The sequence below is a fragment of the Nelumbo lutea genome, chromosome 5 (assembly GCF_056320005.1).
Source record: "Nelumbo lutea isolate HS-2025 chromosome 5, American lotus-T2T, whole genome shotgun sequence".
In the NCBI taxonomy this organism is placed as follows: Eukaryota; Viridiplantae; Streptophyta; class Magnoliopsida; order Proteales; family Nelumbonaceae; genus Nelumbo; species Nelumbo lutea.
Genome location: NC_142688.1, coordinates 29,333,304 through 29,353,871, shown reverse-complemented (window position 1 = coordinate 29,353,871; position 20,568 = coordinate 29,333,304). Strand labels below are relative to the sequence as shown.

The following is a 20,568-nucleotide window of genomic DNA, read 5'->3' as shown; positions in this document are numbered from 1 at the left end:
TTTACAAAAGAACTTTTACAAAAATATTTTTATAAAAGTATTTTTATGAATAGTATTTTTACAAAAATACTTTTACAAAAGCATTTCACAAAACTACTTTTATGAAAGCACTTTTACAGAAGTAGTTTTATAAAAGTACTTTTTTAGTAATTTTATGAAAGCACTTTTATAAAAGTACTTTTACACGAAAGCACTTTTATGAAATCACTTTTACAAAAAAAACTTTTACGGAAGTACTTTTACGAAAGCACTTTTAGAAATCATTTTTATGAAAGAACTTTTACGAAAGCACTTGGACCAAATTTGTCCAATTGACACCTCTATTTGTGATGCATCCTTTGCCCCATCCGCTAAAGTTGCCACCATTGCTTGTGTTATTAGAGACTCCTAACTCCTAAGTAAGGAGTTGTTCTTAGAGTTGTCAATCAACAAGTCTCATGTTTATTAATCGCTCATGCTGAATCTTAGGGGTGCAAATGGATTAGATCAGGTTTGGTAAAGGGTATACTTGATCCGATAAGTAATTAGATCAATCCAAATCTAATAAAAATCCATCGGATTTTTAAGCCTATGATTAGAATATCTTATCTAATTTTAGGTTCAATTTGAATTGTAATAAAAAAAAACATGATGATATAATATTATATTATATTATATTATTTACGTAACATTACTTATAAAAAATATTATGTATATAACATAATAATATATAATATATGATTATATAAATAATATATAAAATATACATATATAATGTATACTATTTCATAACTAATGGATCATATTGGATTGAAGTATATCCAAGTTTGATCCATTAACTACACGGATTAACTTTAGCAAGGGTTCACGTGCTTTGCACGTGATAATTTTTTGTGATGATTATAGCAAATAATATTTGCCTAAATGTTTTCTATAATTTTTTTATATTTTTATTCTTTTATGTGTTCTCATCTTTTTTTAATTTTTATTATAATTTAATTCTGACATTGAGGTTTTACACATTTGACCCAAAAGGTTGAATTGTTGACTTGCCACCAAACATGAAACAACTCCATTTTTTGGGTTGGTTTTAAATTTATATTTCATTTCTATTATCTATAAAAATGATTGTTCTTTGCGACATACTTTTTAATATTAATATTAATATGATCAATCAATATCAGATTCAATAAAAAATGGGTTAATACCATAAGTATAAGACTTAAAGAGAATTGAATGAGGAGAAATGTAGCAGTTTAAATTACATTTTGTGCCCCCACAATTAAAGAGGGACCAAATACAAAAATAAGGGCATTCTAGTCAAGAATAAGAAGAATCAATGAATGTTAATGGGAGTTAATACCTTAAATATAAGACTTAAATGAAAGGGATTTGAATGAGGATTAAATGTTGCTGAAATTACATTTTTAACTTCAAAATGAGAGAGGGACCAATGTTAGTCAAACAAAATTTTTGCACTTTAATTTACACTTTTAATAATATTAAAGATATAGATATAGATTTGTATTTGTTTTCTCAATTATTTACCATTAGTTTAAGCTATATATTCCATGTCCATCATTACTAAAATTATGTCTATTTTATCATACTTATTTTTTTAATATGACAAATATATAATAATAGAAACATGTCCAATTTTATCAAAATTTCTTTATTTTCTTTATTTTTTATATTTTTATTCCATCGTGAAATCATCCATTTGGTCCAAATGGTTGAACTACTTACCCACTGCCTAGATGGAAAATATGATTTCATTTCTAGGTTTATTTTAAAAATATAAAATTTCATTCTATTAATAATTAAGATTAATTACTTATATAGTTATATATACCTTATATATTTGAGAAATTACTTGTTTATACCCTGAACTTTTAAAAACAACTTATATATACCTTGTTGACTTTTCCAGGGTTAAGTTTAATAGATTAAGTGTAAAAAGATGCAAGTATCCCTAACTATTCATTAAATTTTCAAAATATGCCATTTCATTCATTCATTCATTTATTCAAATATATTCCATTCTCTCTCTCTCTCTCTCTCTCTCTCTCTCTCTCTCTCTCTCTCTCTCTCTCTCTCTCTCTCTCTCCATCTTCAACGATGCAAACACCACTGCTAGGACCTGATAAGCCAAACAAATTTGACTTTTGTTTTATTCTTCTTTAGTGCCTCATTTTCTTGATGTATTATGTCACTTGAAACTTGGAACCATTGAAATATTACAAAAAGGTGGAGTCTTAGTAGGAACATTACCTATAAAACTCTTTTTCTCTTTATGGGGATTTTGACAATGAATAGATGGTTCTCCCACTTGTCAACAAGGGTTTCACCCAAGCAATACTGTTTGTAAGTCTTTATGAGGGAACAAAATGGTACAACTTCAACTCTCACTACACTCCACCTTTGAAGTAACTAATAAAATTGATTCTTTTTTATTATTTTTTTTTTGTTATAACAAGTTTGGGTTGGAGAAGGTGTTTATTAAAGGCAAAAGGAGTTTATTAACGGTGTGGATGTTAGAATAGTCGTAGTTCCTGTGAGGTGTTTAAGAAAATAATGAAGCAATGGATTTGATCATATAATCTCCATTCTGGGTCGGAGCAGAATCAAAGGTATTAGAGATTTGGTTCCTTTGTCTTTCCAAATACAATCTTTAGTGTTTATGCTTTTCTTCTCTTCTTTAGTGTTTTTGTTTTTCTTCTATTTTTCTTCAGATAACATTTCTTTAATGAATGAACAATATTTTCAACATTCCATCTACTTTTTTTGTTTTAAGTTCATCTTGTTCTAGATCTATGACTACGCCCTTTGAGTATAGAGAGGGGAGAAAGGAAGAACAAGGGTAAAAATAGAATTATAAAAAAATAATGGCATATCTAACAACTCTGACACTTTTTTTAATAAATGGTTTATTTGTGTTATGCGGGGCCATATTATAAGGTATATATAAGTAAGTTTTGAAAGTTTAGGGTACATTTAAGTTGTTTCTCAAATATATAGGGTATATTTAAGTAATTAACCCTAATAATTATTGTGTATGAATTTATTAGTAGAATTTAATGGTGATAAATAAACATATAGATGTTGGATTCAATGAGAGAATATGATTTATCTAATGACTTAAATGTAAAAATTAATGAGAGGTCCTTAAATGTATTTAATAGTATTACTTTAATTACATTTTTTGTCCTCTCAATGGAAATGAACCAAATTCAAGAGAGGAGGGGTAGTTTAGCAAAAAAAATTCCAAAAGCCCATTAACTCATTCGCACTTTTATAAATAGTATAGATATAGATTAAAGGTTACCAAAAAAGGAAATTACATTGGAGTAACCCTGAACGACTTGATATTCAAACACATCCAGCATCCTTCAAGATTAGGGTGGTGTTCGACACTGTGTTCATCTCGTGGGCGATGTTTCGGTCCCATCCACACCCCAATTTCTCATCCACGGCAAAATCTCGTGGTTACGGACCGTCCACACTTGATTTTTGATCCCCTACTTTACGCTTTCCCTCAAAGGATGAAACCTTATTGTTTGTTTTACATTTTAATATTTTTGTTAATAAAATAATAATTATTTTACTTATTTTTTTAATTTTGTAAATTTTAATGTTTTATCAATAAAATATATTTTTAAAAATTTTAATTATTTTACTATTATTTTTATAAAAATTTAATATTTATTGGTTAATATTAATTCATTGATGCATTTCTCAATATATTTATCATATAAAATGCAAAAATTAGATAAATATGGTTAACTGTGTAGATCAAGGTTTTTGAACTATCATTGACCCGGTTTTTGGCTAGAACCGTTGAAAAAGTTAACAACCCGTTAACCTGAGTAGTTGAACCGTCGACCCATTCAATAGTTTTTATCATTTTTTATTTTTAATTATTTTTTAATTTGTTTGTCAAAATGGTTCGTCCGTTAGAACCAGATGGTTGGATCATCAAACCGGCGACTAAAACGATTCATTTTCAGGTCATTTTTTTAAATATTGGTGTAGATCATTCATAAATGTATATGAGATACATGGAATCAAAAAGTGTGGTGTGGAATGGTCCAAACTACGCCTATATAATGCCACCGTTGGTGTGGATTGGTCCAATCAACACAATTTATCCACAATTCAAAACAACTGTGGGTTGTGGAGTGGTATAGATTGGTGCCTGCCGCAAGTGTTATCTACAATAAAGAACACCCCCTAGATAGGCATCCCACTAGCACCCCCACAACACCTGCCACCCATGTATTTGAAACATCTCTCAATGGTTATTTTTTGGGAGAATGACCGAAAACCGTAGTGTTAGAATTTGTAGGTTCAAAGTACATTTGGGGCAGGTATGGGTGCAAAGGGTGTGTTTTTTTGACACAAGGTGTGTCAGAATTTGTAGTCGAACTTGATGCCAATTCACGGGCGGGTATGAGTGCATAGAATGTGTTTTTTTATGTTTTAAATGTTTATAGGTATGTGGTGGAAATCAGAAATATGCATCGTATGTATCCATACTTCTGTGTTAATTTTTTGGCAAAACAAAAGAGTTCGAATCTTCCCCCCCAGACCCGCGCCCCAAAAATGTCCACATAGTGGAAACCTGTCGCGTATCCTCTCACACGCATACCCCCTTAATGCCCTGTGGAACTCCCATTCACACAAACACCAATCTCCCCATATTCCAATTACAATATATATCGATCCCCATGTTCCCTTTCCTGACCGATGCCCCTGACCTTTGTTCACTCTCCTCCATCCCATATGAGCTCGGAATCCATGCCTTCTCCAACGCATCTTCCATCTTCATTTGATTTTAGTTTTTAAATCTGGATCTTTGAAGAGAAGAGAATCATTGAATGGAAACTAGAGAGGCGGTTGGCTGGTTCCCCTTCTTCCAATAGTCCGAGGTGGATACATTTTGTTCTCCACCGCTCGAGTAGGAGTGGCGGTCTGGGGCAGCTGCTTTTCGCTTTCCAATTCCCCCCATTTCTTCCTCTCTCAATTTTGAGTTTTTTTTTTCCTGCCATCTATTTTCTTGCTTTCAAAATATGGGATCTACATTCTTGCGTTTCTCTCCGCTAACTTCATTTTCCATTTCGTGATTGATAAGTAGAATAAGAAAAAAAAATGAATGTCACATTCATTCGTACGTACATTTAATATGAACCAAAACCGATGATCCTCAGTTCCAATGAACTTTGATTGTTTGAAATTATATTACTGTGGATTGAAAATGAAATTAATTAAAACTCTACTTTATTCAATTTATATTAATTTCGATATCCAAATGCCTACTCTCATGAACACCAATTTGGTATATAGTCCAATCGTCCTGCAACTCTGTATTGTGGTGAACGAGTTTCAGCAGCTAAACTGAAATGCCAGTGAGTTGGCAAATTTTGTGCTTCACGTCTCGCACCGTCATTGCTCGTTAAAAATCCACAATCATTTTGAAATCGTAGTTGACAGACCGGCTTAAAAGTTAAAATGTGTAAATTCTTGGAGGAAATCATAGACGATGCAATCACGGGTGTGGCATTCAGAAAAATGCGCGTTCTCAGCGATTCTGTAAGATTATAAATCATTGTTGTCTTTTAATTCCAACCAATCAAGCGACAGTGTTTGCTGACCTACATCAATTCCCAACATGTCTTATGTGGTTTCTTTCAGTTCCTGAACAGTTGTGGACGATAAGGGCACAAGGGTGGACTTGTGCGGTGGTGGTTCTATGGTTTCTTTCAGTTCCAATGGTGGTCGTGAGGCGGTGGTTCAATGGTGAAACAGGAAAAACAGGGGCTGGGGAGAACGAGAGAGAGGGAGAGAGAGTGGGAGAGGAAGAATGAGAGAAATTGAAGAGAAAGAATGGAAGAAGTAAAAAGAATGAGATAGAAAAGAGGTGCAGAGGAGCCGCCGCTGTTAGAAGTTGCAGAGGCGATAATGGAGATGTGGGAAGGAACAAGGGGATAAGTTTTTGAGTCTGTTACGGGGAAAACGACCAGAAAAAAAAAAGGTTGACGAATATGGAGAGAAAGGGAGAGAAGGGGGATTAGAGATGTGAGAGATACCTCCAAACGGTGAGATTGCCATAATAATCATTGGCACCGGAGAACGCAGGGATTCCGAGCTCGGATCGGAGGAGGGGTATCAGATTCAAACATGTGAGAGAATAGATGAGATGAGAGGAACGGGGAGTATCTCCGGTATATTTTCCGGAACGATTGCCAACGCCGGATTTTTTGCCAAGCTTGGATGAAGAGGTGCAGGGTCAGGGTTACACAAAGTCACAGAGCAGGTCGAGAGAGGCGAGTACGAGCGGGAATAGCTGAATGGGGAAACATTTTCGTTTTGGATAAATTTCTTAAACTATCATTATGATTTAACTGTTTCTCACAATTGACCAAGTCTTACCTTACCGTTAATATTGTTAATTTTTCGATATATATGATGTCATATTATCATGTGAGTAATTTATTTATCAAAGTTCTATTAATACCCTTCTCACCTCCGTTTCAAAAAATACTCTTTGACCTGTTTTCACCGGGTCACCCCATTAGCCGGTCGGCTCGACAGTCTTCGGTGTGAGCGAATTATCGTCAATGTCGATGTGATTATCATTGATATCGTTGAACTCTTGATTTTTGGTCACATCAAATTCGATGCTGAACAAGTGAGTATTGCGGTTGCCGCTGTTGGTATGGTTGACGAAGCCGAGATGTTGAAAAGTGCCATTGATTCCGCCGGTGTGTGTGAAGATGAAGACGATATCGTGGCCAGAGAATTGGCTGTTGTTTGGAACGATGGAAAAGATGAATGATCGCTGACGTGTTAGGGCCCTTGTGGGTATTCTAAAATTTATAAGTGCTCGACCAACGGTAAAGGCGCGAAAGAAGGAGAAATACCAAATCCACTGCTGTAACTTGCAGCGGCGGTGGCAGAACAGAGGTAGTGAAAGAGGAGGGGAGAGAAAGAGAGAGTAGAGAGAAATTTCTTTCAAAATTTTAAAATGAAACAGGGTAAAATTTTTCTAATCCCAGAGGACTTCTGTGATAAGGAGAATAGCTTGGAGAAGGATGTCTGAGAGCTACAAATTGATGGACCGATATAGGATGCTGTTGAAGTAGATTCGTTCCCAGTGGCAGAGGTGAAATTCCACCATGTTGATGTCTGCCATGGCTGTGCTCACCTCCTGAACTGCCACTATTGTCGTCGTATCCAGTCGGAAGATGCCACTGTTGCTGCTGCCCATACCCTCTCTGTTTTTTCTCATCTTTTTCATAGATATAGCAATGAATTCCACCACAGACGAGTCTCTGAGCAACGGAATACGATGCCCACCAGATGACATTCGAGGGTGTGTAGGTTAATATAGATATTCCGATTTGCTGCAAAACCCATCGGCGGTTAGAAACCCCAAAAGAGTTGAGCTTCCATGACAGCATTGAGTCTTGCGGAAGCGTTGGCAATTGCTGCGGCTATTGGCTCTAGAAACCCCAAACTATGACCAACCCTTGTGGACCCTGCTTCCACTGCTATGACTGTAATTCGTGACATTGAACAAGCTAAGAATCGTTGGTGGACCCTGCGAATCGATTGCAACTCATGACGTTGAACAGGGCTGAAAATCGCCAGTGATGACATCGGTCTTCTCTGTGTCGTAACCCCATATGCGATGATCGTTCAATTGGGAGACATCGGACAAGAGATTTTCACCCATTCTAGTAATACCAGGCGGTGGTGTTTTAGGTAGAGGGCCTTGAATACAAGGTGAAAATCTCTCTGATCCTCTCTAATCGGCAGTGGCAGTGGTGTTTGACCAGCGAGTGGTGGAGAGAGATGTATTGCAGTGGCAGTGGCGGAACAACGTGAGAGAACACTCCACCGGCTCACCATTAGCTCGTTCGTCTCTAGCTTGTCTCCGTAGCATGAGTAGACTCGTGTCAAATGAGAACACTCCACCGGCTCACCATTGGCCTTCACGAATGGCTCCTCTTTCGATCCACCGCCGCCTCGTGCAGGATAAGCATACACGACTTAAGATAGACCCTCGTCAGTCACCAAGGTTTTTTCAATCTCCATAAGGAATGCTTGTCCTCTGAGGAGCCGTCAGCAATTTGCTGGAAGTTGTTCGGATTGGCAGCTTCAACGAAAAGAATGAAATTTAAGAAATTTATCCTTAGTCAATTGTTACAAACAATAGCTAATTTTCAAACAGTAACGGTACATTTAATCAATTAACTAAACTATAACTGAAGTTTAAGAAATTTATCCTCGTCTTCTGGGTGAAAATTTTGGAGTTAACAGCTGTTCCATTAACTCCGCACGATCTAAAGGGGGCATTCGTCTGAGAGGATATATAGTGGGTTTCTATTGTGTGGGACATATTTGGGGAGCCAGGCTAGGGGATGGGGGCAGATTGGAAATCAAAAGAAAAGCAGCTACTTAGGTGAATGGACTCATGTCCAATCCAATCCAACGAATGTCTTGCACCAATTTGGATCGGTCCAATTCAATGTCTGGACCGTCCAATCTGTTCAAATTTATTTTGATTTAGATTGGTTTCAAGTCAAACCCGGTTCATTGACACATATATTCTTATCTTATATCAATGGACCAGATATTGGCTTAATCCAATTCAATCTAATATAAATTGGGAATTTGTCAAAAATTCATCACGAGTTTTCAATATTTCTCTTAAACTCACCACAACTTTTCAAATCTCTAAAACTCACCATGTCACTAACTTGACGTTAAAGAGACTAATGGCTGTCAATATATTACCATTTTAACCTTCATAAAAAAATATAAAATATATACATATATTTTAATATTTAGACATGAAAAAAAAGAGGAAAAAGTTCAAAAAATATTTTCAAATATCAAATGCATATAAAAACACAGAAATTACAAAAATAAAATAAAAAAATTATAGAAATTGCACACAAAATAAAAAATATATATTTTCAAATTATATAAACTATAGAAATTAAAAAACAAAATCAGAGAATAAAATTGTAGAAAAAACACCAAAAATTATAGAAAAACACAAAAATTGCAAATAAATAACAAAAAATACAGGAAATTTTATAGATGGTAGAAAATAGAAAAATGTAAAAAAAACAAAAATTAAAAAAAAACATTAGAAATTATAACAAAACACTAAAAATGTAAAAAAAAAAAAACAGAAATTTGAAAAATGAAAAAGACCCTTTTTCCTCTAACTCGCTATTCAAGGGTGATTTGGTCATAAAATTTGTTATTTATGCTAGCGTGTACACTTATGTTAAGAAACACTAACGGTGCACTAACATAAGGTGAGTTTTGGAAAATAAAAACTTAATGACATTGTGAATTTTAGATGTTTTGAAAAGTTGTAGTGAGTTTAAGAGAAATGCTGAAAAGTCATGGTGAGTTTTAGATAATTTCTCATATAAATTTGTTACTAAAAGACCAACTCCAATCCAATTTAATAAATATTTAGGACCGGATTCGTCCAATCTAATATGTTTTGTTGGTTTGTCCAATCCATCCAAATTAATTTTGGACTGGACGGGGTCCAATCCAAAACCGGTCCATTAACACCCTTATAGCCATTTCATTACGTAGCTAAAGATAAGGAAAATTTTCCGATTAGTACCTTATACTTGGGCTCGAGTGATAATTTGGTCCTCGAACTTTAAAATGCGACAATCAAGTATCCAATCTTTCAAAATGCAACAATCTACTACCTGTCGTTAATCATTTGAAAAGTCAAAAATGCCCTTTGAGTGCCATCTAATTCTCTTTATCAACCATCCAAACGTTGACAAAAAAATTGAACAGTCTCAAATCCTAACCTCTTCTATTTAAAAAAGTTGGTGACTATTTAGAAGAATCTAGAATTTAGGATTGCTCATTTTATTGTCAATGTTTGGATGGTCAATAAAGAGAATTAGATGGCAATCTTAGGGCATTTTTTACTTTTCAAATGTCACCTAACGATTGATTAACGGCAGGTACTAGATTATCACATTTTAAAAGTTCGGGTACTGGATTGTCACATTTTGAAAGTTTAGGGACCAAATTGTCACTCGAGCTAACTGTACATGTGGATATAAGGCTGAGTTATATATTCTCCTAAGTTGACCTTTGCATGCTAGATATGTTAGTGTATGAGCAGCTCTATTATAGTTTTTGTTTATATATACAAAAACAAGTTGATAAAAATTGGACAAAAGTATCCTCATGTAAGCACAATGTAGCTGCTCAATCCACTTTTTTGGTTGACTTTTGTCTTGCAATAATCTCTCCGTGATAGGTATGGGAGATGTTCCCAATGCACGATGAGATGTGCCTGGGGGCGCCCATGTGATCTCCCATCCTTTAATTAAAGGCAATAGAAATTGCCATAAATTTTCAAAATTACCATGCATTGAGTTATGAGTGGACACATGGAAAGTTATCAAGGAATTGGATTTATTTATAGAACCATAGTCATTTGTTCACTAATCTAAGAAATTCCATACTTTTTTTTGGTAGAACAAGAAATTCCATAAATGAAAAATATGATATATTCCGATAGATTCTTTTGATAGTGACTAATAAATGCGCATATGCTTTGGACGTGACAATTTTAGATGATGAAGATAATAATATACATTCAAATATTTTGTCCCAAAGAGAATAATATTATGTCTATAAAATAATTCTATATTAGAGATATTCGAAATGTTTTCTACAAATGTTATGTATTTTTTATATACTTTGCACTTTTGTCTTTCTTTAATATTTATTATTTAATTATGACATAATGGCTTGACCCATTGACCCAAATGGTTGAATTGCTTACCTAATACCTAGACAAAATGATAATTTCATTTTTTGGTTCAATGTTGGAAAAATGAGATTTAGGGTCCGTTTGATTTGCAGACATGACCGAAAGTAATTTTATTAGTCTGTTTATTATTTTCTTATTAATTTATTAATATTTTATGAATATATAATTGTTATTTTATTAGCATTTTGTTATTATTATTTTATCAGTATTTAATAATTAACACCTTAGTATTTATTATTAATTTATGAATTTATTTCATTTTATTATTACTTTCTTATTAGTTTATTAATTTTTATCCTTTTGATTATTGTTTTATAATTAATTTCTTATTATTTAATAATTAATATGTTAGTATTTTATTACTACTTTAATTATATTATATATATTATTTGTAGTTAAGTATTCTTATTATTTAATAAATAATATTTTAACTTTTTATTATTACTTTGTTTTTATTACTTTATTAGTATTTATCATTAATTTATGAATATTTAATCAAAATATCATTGTATTATTATTACTTGAATAATCTTTTTATTATTACATCTTATTAATAATTTATTATATTATTATCTATTATTCTTATTTTCTTATTGATTTATTGATATTTTGTTATAGTATGATTTGTTTTATAAATGTTTTACTAATATATTATTATTATTATTATTATTATTATTATTATTATTATTATTATTATTATTATTATCACCATCATCATCATCTTATTATTACTTTCATAACATTTTATTGTTTAATTATGTACTTATTTTTATTATTATTACTTTAATTATATTATATTAATATTTTATTATTAATATAGTATTACTATTTTGATTACTATTAACTTATTATTAATTTATTATTTTATTAACATTAGGGTTTGGGGGCCCTTTTTGTCATGAGTCCTTTATTTCTTGTATCTTGATAGACTCTCATATAGGAATCCCAATCCCATTCCCAGGGGGAAGCCTAGAATGGCTATTCCCTCAAGAATGGGAATCGGCATCTCGTTCCATCATATGGGTGTTAGCACCTTAAATATATGACTTAATGAGAGAGATTTGAATTAGATGAAAAATAATAGTTGTAATTACATGTTTCGGCCTCACAGTTAAAAAGGGACTAAATCCAAATTACATTTTTTATATTTTCATGTGTATAAAAGTAATTCTTATTTATGAAACTTGTTTTTATTCTATAAAATGAATATACAATTATTAGAGATGTGCTCAAATTTTTTTTTTGCAAAATTTATGTATTTTTATTTTTTATTTTTTATTTTTTTATTATTTAATTATGACATCAAATATTGACACATTTGACCTAAGAGTTGAATTATTGACCCGGACCAAATAGGAAATCAATTTCATTTTTTTGATTGATTTTGAATTTGTATTTCATATGCATTATCAATAAAAACAATTATTGTTTATGACACTTATTTTTCTTTAATATGATTAATAAAATACCAGATAAATGGCCAATTTTTATACATCTTTTTTTTGTGAATTTGTTATTATTTTAAATATTTTATTATTAATTATGATATCATGGAGTCACCCAATTAACCGGGATAGTTGAATTGGATTAATTTTAAAAGATGATGAATTGTTGAAACCTCCCCTAAACTTTTTGACCACTGTTGAAATATCCCTTGAAGTTTGGTAATTACAATCGCCTCCTTGAACTTTCTAATATAGTTGCAAGTAGACCCCTTCTCTTACAATCCTCTAACAAGAGGCACTCAAATGTCCAAAATATCTATATAGTTACTATTGAGGTTGTTTTTTGCATAACAAACAATACAAACTTTAGGAACAAAAAGAAAATTAAATTGCAACTTTGAGGGATTCATATGAAGGGAAAATTTATAAAATAAATCAGTTTCAGAAAAAAGATGGGAAGGGTTTGGGGTAGGGATTGATGTGAAGGGAAAATTTGAAAAATAAGCATTTTAGTCAAATTAACTACATGGTTATTTTGAACATTTTCATGCCTCTTGTTTGAGGATTATAAGAGAAGGGGTCTACTTGCAATTGCGATACAATGTTCAGAAGGGTGACTGCAATTACCCAACTTTAGGGGAGGCTTTCAGCAATGGTCAAAAACTTCATGGGAGATTTTAGAAATTTACTCCTTGAAAAACATGGGTTTCATATTGTTAAAAAGTATTTGATAAACATGAGTTTCAATTTTTTTTTATACAATTAAAATTAATGTTGTGCCTTTAATCAATAGAATTTAATGATGAAAAAAATATATATATTGAATATAGGGTTTAATGAGAGAATATATCCAATTAGTTTTAAATTTTACATTTAATTTCCATCATTAATAAAATCATTCATTATTTATCATACTTATTATTGTTTAATATGTCGATTATATGATGCTCAAATGTCCCCAATTATTTTTTATTTTTATATTTTTGTATTTTATTATTTAATTCGACATGAATTAACCCATTTGACCCAAAATGGTTTAGTTTCTTACCACCACCTAGATGAAAACACTATTTTTTTTCCTAAGTAGATTTTAAAAGTATAAGTTTTTATGTTATTTGAATGATTAATTTATTATATATGGATTTAATTAATATAATTTAATGATGGAAGAAACAAAAATGTTTTAAATATATGATTTAATGAAGGTGAATGTAAGTTAATTCCTTAAATGTTGGATTTAATGAGGGGTAATTGAACGCATTGAATATCTTAAAATTATTTATTTTCAACTCATTTAATATCAATAACTCATTACCTTATTTGTCCTCATTTTTCATCAATAAATTTAAATATGAAGGGGTAACTTTTATCCTTAAAAAATTCCAAAAATACTCTCGAGGCTATTTGTACTTTTTAAAATAGTATAGATGTGGTGAAAAGAAGTGCTATGCTCTCTAGATTTTACTGGAGGGGAAAATATATCTCTTCCATTCATTTAAAGGGTTATCTTGCGAACTTTTACTCCAACTCCAACCTTATCTCATACTGCTCAGTTGGTAGAGCGAAGGATTGTAGTGGGGATATCCTATTAGTTATCCTTAGGTCGTTGGTTTGAATCCGACAAGTCTGAACCGTTTGACTTTACCTTTTTTTTTACTTCATTCTATTAATTATTTTGGGTAAAATACAAAAATCTCCCCTAAAGTTTCTAACAATCATAAATGTCCTATAGTTTTATTTTAATAAATACTTCCCCTAAACTTCTCAGAAACTCAATACATGCCTCACTTCTGCCACTATCCCAGATGGAAAATGTTAGACTGATGCACCGGTTTTTTTTCTTTTTCAAATATCCATTATACCTTTTTATAAATTGTTTTACATACAAAATTACTGAAATGATCCCATTTTAACACAACAAAATACATATTTTAGTAATTTTGTATGTAAAACCATTGAGATGATTGTTAAAGGGGGGGTTGCTGAGTTAAAATGGGGTTATTTCAGTAATTTTGTATGTAAAATATTTTATAAAAGGGTAGAATGGGTATTTAAAAAACTGGTGCATCAATTTTATATTTTCCATTTGGGACAGTGATGGAAGGGAGATTTTTGTTGAGTTTCTCAAAAGTTTAGGGGAGGTATTTGTCCAAATAAAACTATAGGGGAAGTTTTTATGATTGTTAGAAACTTTAGGGGAGATTTTTTTATTTTGCCCAATTTATTTTAAGATGTGACACATCACATGTTGGGCCCCATCTTTGAGCGTAGGAATGGCAATGAGATGGGTTAGGCGGGGATTACATTCCCCATCCCCAACCAGACCCCCAAATCACCCCATCCCCATTAGGGAAAGGAATTCTCCTCCATCCCTAGCCTCGACAGGGATGAACTCCTTGTTGGAGACCCGAATTCCCAATGTGACTATTTGGGGATGGGGATTGGGGGCCCGAAGACTGATGAGAGAAAGAGAGTCAGAGAGTCGGGGGGGGGGGGAGAGGAGAGAGAGAGAGAGAGAGGGAGGACCGTTGCAAGTTGAGGTCGATGACGATAAACAAAGGAAATTGAAGAACTGGGTTTTAGTTTTCAGTTCTTTCTTCTTTGAGTCTCTCTATCCTCTGTCGAGTGGTAGTCGGCAATGAACGATAGACATCCGATGTCTGACAAGCGAGTGGCAACAACGTCGATGACAAAGACGAAGGAAGAAGAAGAAGTGAATAACTAGGGTTTAGGGTTCTCTCTATGGCGAGTGTTTTTAAGAATGAATAGTATTAGTTTTTGTTTTTAAGTTTTAATCTTTTACAAAAAATGAATAATATATAATATAAATATTATATAAATAATATATAGTATTATATATATATATATATATATATATATATATATATATATATATATATATATATATATATATATATATATATATATATATATATTAATTGGGGTCGGGGAGGGGTGGGGATTGCATTCCCCTCCCCATCCTCGAACCCGATTAGGGAGTAAGGGATAGCCCCATCCCAACCCTGACCTTGCCAAAATACCCCCATACCCGACCTTGTTGGGTTGGGGATCCTGAGTAGACATTGGGGATGAGAAAAATTGCCACCCCTATTTGAACGGGACCAATGTCCCATAGTCCCATTGTTGAATGACTTTGATCTAGACCTGGCAAAAAGTTGACCTAACCTGCAAACTCGACCCAACCCAACCCGAGAAAAACAGGGTTAGGGTCTCATATTTAGCTACCTGAATGTGAGAATGACCTGACCTGACCCAATCCAAAAATTTGAGTTGGGTCATGGGTCAACCCACTGACCCGATTGTCAAGTCTAATTGGGATTATTTATGCATTGTTAGAAGTTTCCATTCTTTAATTTTTTCTATTTAGTCTTTACTTTATATTGTTTACTCTTTAAATTGTTAAATGTTTAAGTTTTTTATTTTATATTTGGAATTTTAAGGTTAATTCTTTTAATTTTGACATTTTTCATGTAATTTTCTTTATTTTTTAAATTTCAATTATTTTGTGGAATGACCTGAATTGACCCATGGGTCAACCCTAACCTGAACATTTAAGGTTAGGGTCTAGCATTTGACAACCCAACTCGAAATTCAATACGACCCAAAATCAACTCAAAGTACCTTGACCCAACCCAAACCCGACCCACCAACCCAATTGCCAGGTCTACTTTGATTGATACTTCACAAGGGAAAGGGGATGGATTCCCATCCTCTATCTGATGAGAGTAGACCTGTTCATGGGCCGAGTCGGGCTTTCACTTTGTGTTAACAAATTTTCCTAAGGCTCGAGCCCAAGCTTGACCCTCATCAAAAGCTCGAAGCCCAGGCCTGGGCCCGAGCCCGAAATTTAGCCCATGCTATTACTATTGCTGAAGCGGCTAAATATATATATATATATATATATAGAGAGAGAGAGAGAGAGAGAGAGAGAGAGAGAGAGAGAAATGTATATATATTTAAATTATAAATATATATTTCAATAAATATTATATTATTTATATACTTTATATAATATATAAAATACATATTATGCATTTTATAAAATATATAATATTGAATCGGGTTAGGCTTTTTTGACAAATCCTGAGCTCGGCCTGAAACACAGTCGGACTTACTATGTTAAACCCGAGGTCAGGCCTGCGGGCCTAATTGCATGACCAAGCCCGACCAAGGTGCGGGCCGGGCCATCGGGCTACCCGGCCCATGAATAGGATGAGACCGAATCAACTCCCAAAGATTGTCCGCCAGAACGTCCCACAGCGCATCGGCATCTCCCGATGATGACATCATCATTCTTGGTATTATGATCGTGAGATGTTGTCAATAGACGGCGGGGATGTGCTGCGGGACGTTGTGGGGGCTGATTTGAACTTCATCTGGGCTATCTCTCCAGTTTTGTGCGTAACAGCGTAAGCGATAAGCGTAATAACCTGATTCGCGCCAATAAATTCAAAACGCGGTTCAGAAAGTCCAAATTTGTGTAGTTCCCGCCTGGTATTTGATTGATGGTATCGCGTATTCAAGCTCAATTTCTCCCATCACTTGAGGCTTCAGATAGGAAAACATCCGAAGTTTTCTTTTTCTTCATGTTCAAGGTCGGTGATTTGCATACTATTTGTCTCAAAATGTCTACGACGTCTTCAGTTTCATATATATTTTTTTCTTGTCTCAAGGGTTTCACGCATTCCTGGTTTTACCTATCTATTCCCCTCACGGACTTCATTTATGTTTGATTGTGAATTATTTTGTTTAGTTGATTTTGTTATTTTTTTGGTGTTCTTCTAATTCGAAGTTTTGGATCGACCCGTCATTGTTTTGTGGGATTAGTTTAGGGAAGTAAAAGAAGAAACATGGTCGATCAATTTCTTTTTAATATTTTATACACCTGATTCAGTGGAAGCGTCGATTTTTGGATGCTATTTATATATACACATTTTTTTCCTGTACTATTAGCTTGAAGTTACTGTGAATTATTGTTAGAGTTTAGGTTCTCTCTCTCTCTTTCTCTCTCTCTCTCTCTCTCTCTCTCTCTCTCTCTCCCTCCCTCTCTCCCCCTTTCGGTGGGAGTCAAAAGTTGTTGAATTGGAACATCAATACGGCATTTGGGAGCTAACCGTATTTTTGAGCATCCGCTTTGAAGTTGATTGGAGTTAGTCCCCAAGAATTGGTGATGAATAGAGATACCATTGATGGATTGATTAAAAAGCGTCCCGTTTTAGTTGATGTAACCAATCAGCATGGGAAAAGGGGATTCTTGTCAATTTCGGGAAGTTCTGGGCTCCAGAATTCAATTGGGTTTCACAGAAAGGTGGAAGACAAAATGGGGGATTCTGAGTTTGCCAAACAGGTTTGTCTGGGAGTGGAGAATCTAGTAAAAGGGAAATGCAAACGTGAATATGCTGACGATGTTCGTGGGAAGGGTTTGCTTTTGTTGAAGGCTAATGATTCTTCAAAGGATAATATTGCTTCTGGTAACTCAAGAATCCGCAGTGAAATCAAGGATACGTCGAGTCTGTTCAATGGTGATCTGCGCAGTGTAAGTGGTGATGCAACGATGCACAGAATTATGGAAAAAGACAATGAGCCAAGAGACGGCTGTATTTCTAGTGCTTCATTGCCTACAGGCTCTGGACAATTTGGCAATGTTGGCGGCTTAGCATCACTATTTCAAGGAGAGAGCCAAGATGGCAAAGAATTGGTTAGTATTGGTGTTAAGGAAACTGCCATTGGAAGAATTCCTATTAACGAAGCACTAGATCCTCGTGATCATCAAAGCAGTGAAGAACAGATGGCTGATGCTCATGAGTCATTAGAAGTTTCTGGTTTCTTTGGCTCATCAGCTTCTATGGAGTTTGAGCCAGAGAAGCGCACAGGTTTTAATGGTAATGGTGGCTCTAATGCTAGCGTGGATGTAGACTCACTGAAATCTTGCGCTTGTTCTTTCTGTCTTAAAGGTATCCTCATTTCCTTCTTAATTGATCTCTTCCTCTTATGCTTGATTATGTTTATACTTGAATTAGGCACGTCTTGAGTGTAGGAGTTATTAGTTTACATGTAAAGAAGTAAAGGTAATGTGTGATTTTATTTTTTAAAGTAAGTCTGCTTCCTTGTTTCTAATTTATCTGAAAGGATATAGACATTTTGTATTATTGTAACCAGCTGCGTATATTTTGTCGGACCTCCATTATCAGGATATCAAGGGTCGGCTAGCTGGTAAGCTCACCCAACATATTATTGAAATTAAGTTGGTCATTGCTTTATTTTGCTTCAATAAATGGTTTATTGATGAGTGTTGTATCATTTCTCTACTAGCCTTGAAGAGAACCAGGAAAGAAGTTAAATTATTGGTAGATAAAAGTTGGTATCAGTTAGAAGCAGACAAAAATGAAGGAAACCATGACAAATCAAACAATTTAGAATTTGATCTCATGGGCCAGTGGAGATCTTTGTTTCTTCATACGGAGAATATTCTTGTTCGTGAAAGCAGCCAGCTTGTGAGTCTCACACCCTCTGTCCTATATTCCATGCTTTCAATTCTCACGGTTTTTCGAAGTGGGGATGCATTCTTTATATCAGTTGTCCAATTTGATAAATACAGAAATTATTGCACTAGTTGATTTGTTTTGGAGTATGAGTGGGTAATTAGGAGTCTAATGGGCTGAGCTTGAGGGTAATTAGGGATGTAAGCAGCCATGCTACTCACAAGCTGCTTGATCTTGTCTCAGTAAATACTTGAGCTTGACTTGAATATAACCGAGTTCAAGTTGAGCTCAACTTGAACAGAGTAGTTGAATTGAGTTCGAGCTTCACAATACTTGGCTCAACCGGCTCACAAGTCTAATTGAGCTTATAATAAAATATTAGTTTTTTAATATTTTAATTTATAATATAAATAAATATTAATGTATTTATAATACAAGTAAATAAATTTATAATTTAGTTTCCTAATATATTTTTATTTATATTTTTAATATTAATTTATTTAAATTGAGGGTGGGCCTTGGTACAATAGTGGGGTTGCTCCATTGCGACATGGGTGGCTAGGGTTCAAATCTTAGAAACAACCTCTCTATATGTGCACTTGTGCAGGGGGATTTCTCAACAGATTGGATCAGATCAAATTTGATCTGATAAGAGTTGAATTCGGATACCTCCCTTGGTCCTAACAAATTGGATCAAATCGGAAAAGTCCATTTAGTCAACATATTGAATTTGGATATACCCCGATATGATCCACCACAATCCGATCTGATCTGTTAGTTATGAAATATTATATATTATTTATTATTTACATATTGATATAATATAATATGATCCACCATGATTGCACACTATATAATATGTAAATAATAAATAATATATAATATTTCATAACTAATGGATCAGATTGGATCGTGGTGGATCATATTGAGGTATATCCAGTTTTTATTTATTTTTTATTTTTTCTAATCAGATCGGATATCTGATAAGATATTTGAATTTGAATCATGCTCTTTAAAATCCAATGGATTCTTATTGGATTTGGATCAGCCGGATTTCTCAACAGATTGGATCAGATCAGATATACCTTTTACTGAATCCGATCCAATCTGTTAGCAGCCCTAGTGGGAACCTCGTGCATTTGGCTGCCCCTTTAATTTACTTATAATAGGCTTGAGTAGCTTGTGAGTATCAACTGGAGTTGAGTTTGAGTAGAAAAATTAAAACTCGGTCAAGTTTGAATTGAGTTGAGCTCGAGTAGCACAATACTTGACTCAACTTGGCTTGATCACACATTAATTGGATGAAATCTGGAAATTGTTGCATTCTTTATCTTTTCATTATGGTTATTTTGTGTTATCCTTGAAGTCTTTCAATTTTGCATGGCAGCAATCAAGTCTTCTCACGTTAAAAGATTTGAGAGGGAGTTGCAAGACAGATCTGGAGATGATTAATGGGATGCCCTCTCAGAAATGAATACTTATGATGTTTGGGGTGGGGATTTGAAAGTTGGATCGTATGATATATAATGTATAAGGATGCCTGATTAAAAGTTCAAGAGATTGTTTATGGTTGTACCAGTTTCTTTATTTTTGTGAAACATTTGCAACAAATGTTTAGTACTAATAATAACTGATATTGATTGGTTGAAGTCTACAATCTTCTCTGATTCAGTATTTTGGATGGGTTGTGATAATATTTATATTGGTTCTCTAGCTGCAACTACAAGGGTCTTGGGATCATAGTTTGGATTCTGTATCATGGGACTGAGCTTTAGATTGAGCCATGCCCAAGGAGGCTAGAAATGGT

The 20,568-nt window shown here is 33.7% G+C and overlaps 1 protein-coding gene across 1 annotated transcript; it reads left to right on the top strand.

Moving 5' to 3' along the window:
* The first annotated feature begins 16,680 nt into the window (after positions 1–16,680).
* LOC148851335 (uncharacterized) lies at positions 16,681–20,415 on the top strand. The gene is made up of 4 exons (XM_088944081.1): positions 16,681–18,233; positions 18,439–18,492; positions 18,592–18,773; positions 20,149–20,415. The coding sequence occupies exons 1-4, from the start codon at positions 17,450–17,452 to the stop codon at positions 20,233–20,235; spliced, it is 1,107 nt and encodes a 368-aa protein (XP_088800207.1). The 5' UTR covers positions 16,681–17,449; the 3' UTR covers positions 20,236–20,415.
* The last annotated feature ends 153 nt before the right edge of the window (positions 20,416–20,568 follow it).

Coding starts and splice junctions, on each gene's coding strand:
- LOC148851335 (XM_088944081.1), top strand. CDS start 17,450: ATGAATAGAGATACCATTGATGGATTGATTAAAAAGCGTCCCGTTTTA. Junction 18,234..18,438: donor TTGTTCTTTCTGTCTTAAAG/GTATCCTCATTT, acceptor TATTGTAACCAG/CTGCGTATATTTTGTCGGAC. Junction 18,493..18,591: donor TATCAAGGGTCGGCTAGCTG/GTAAGCTCACCC, acceptor TTTCTCTACTAG/CCTTGAAGAGAACCAGGAAA.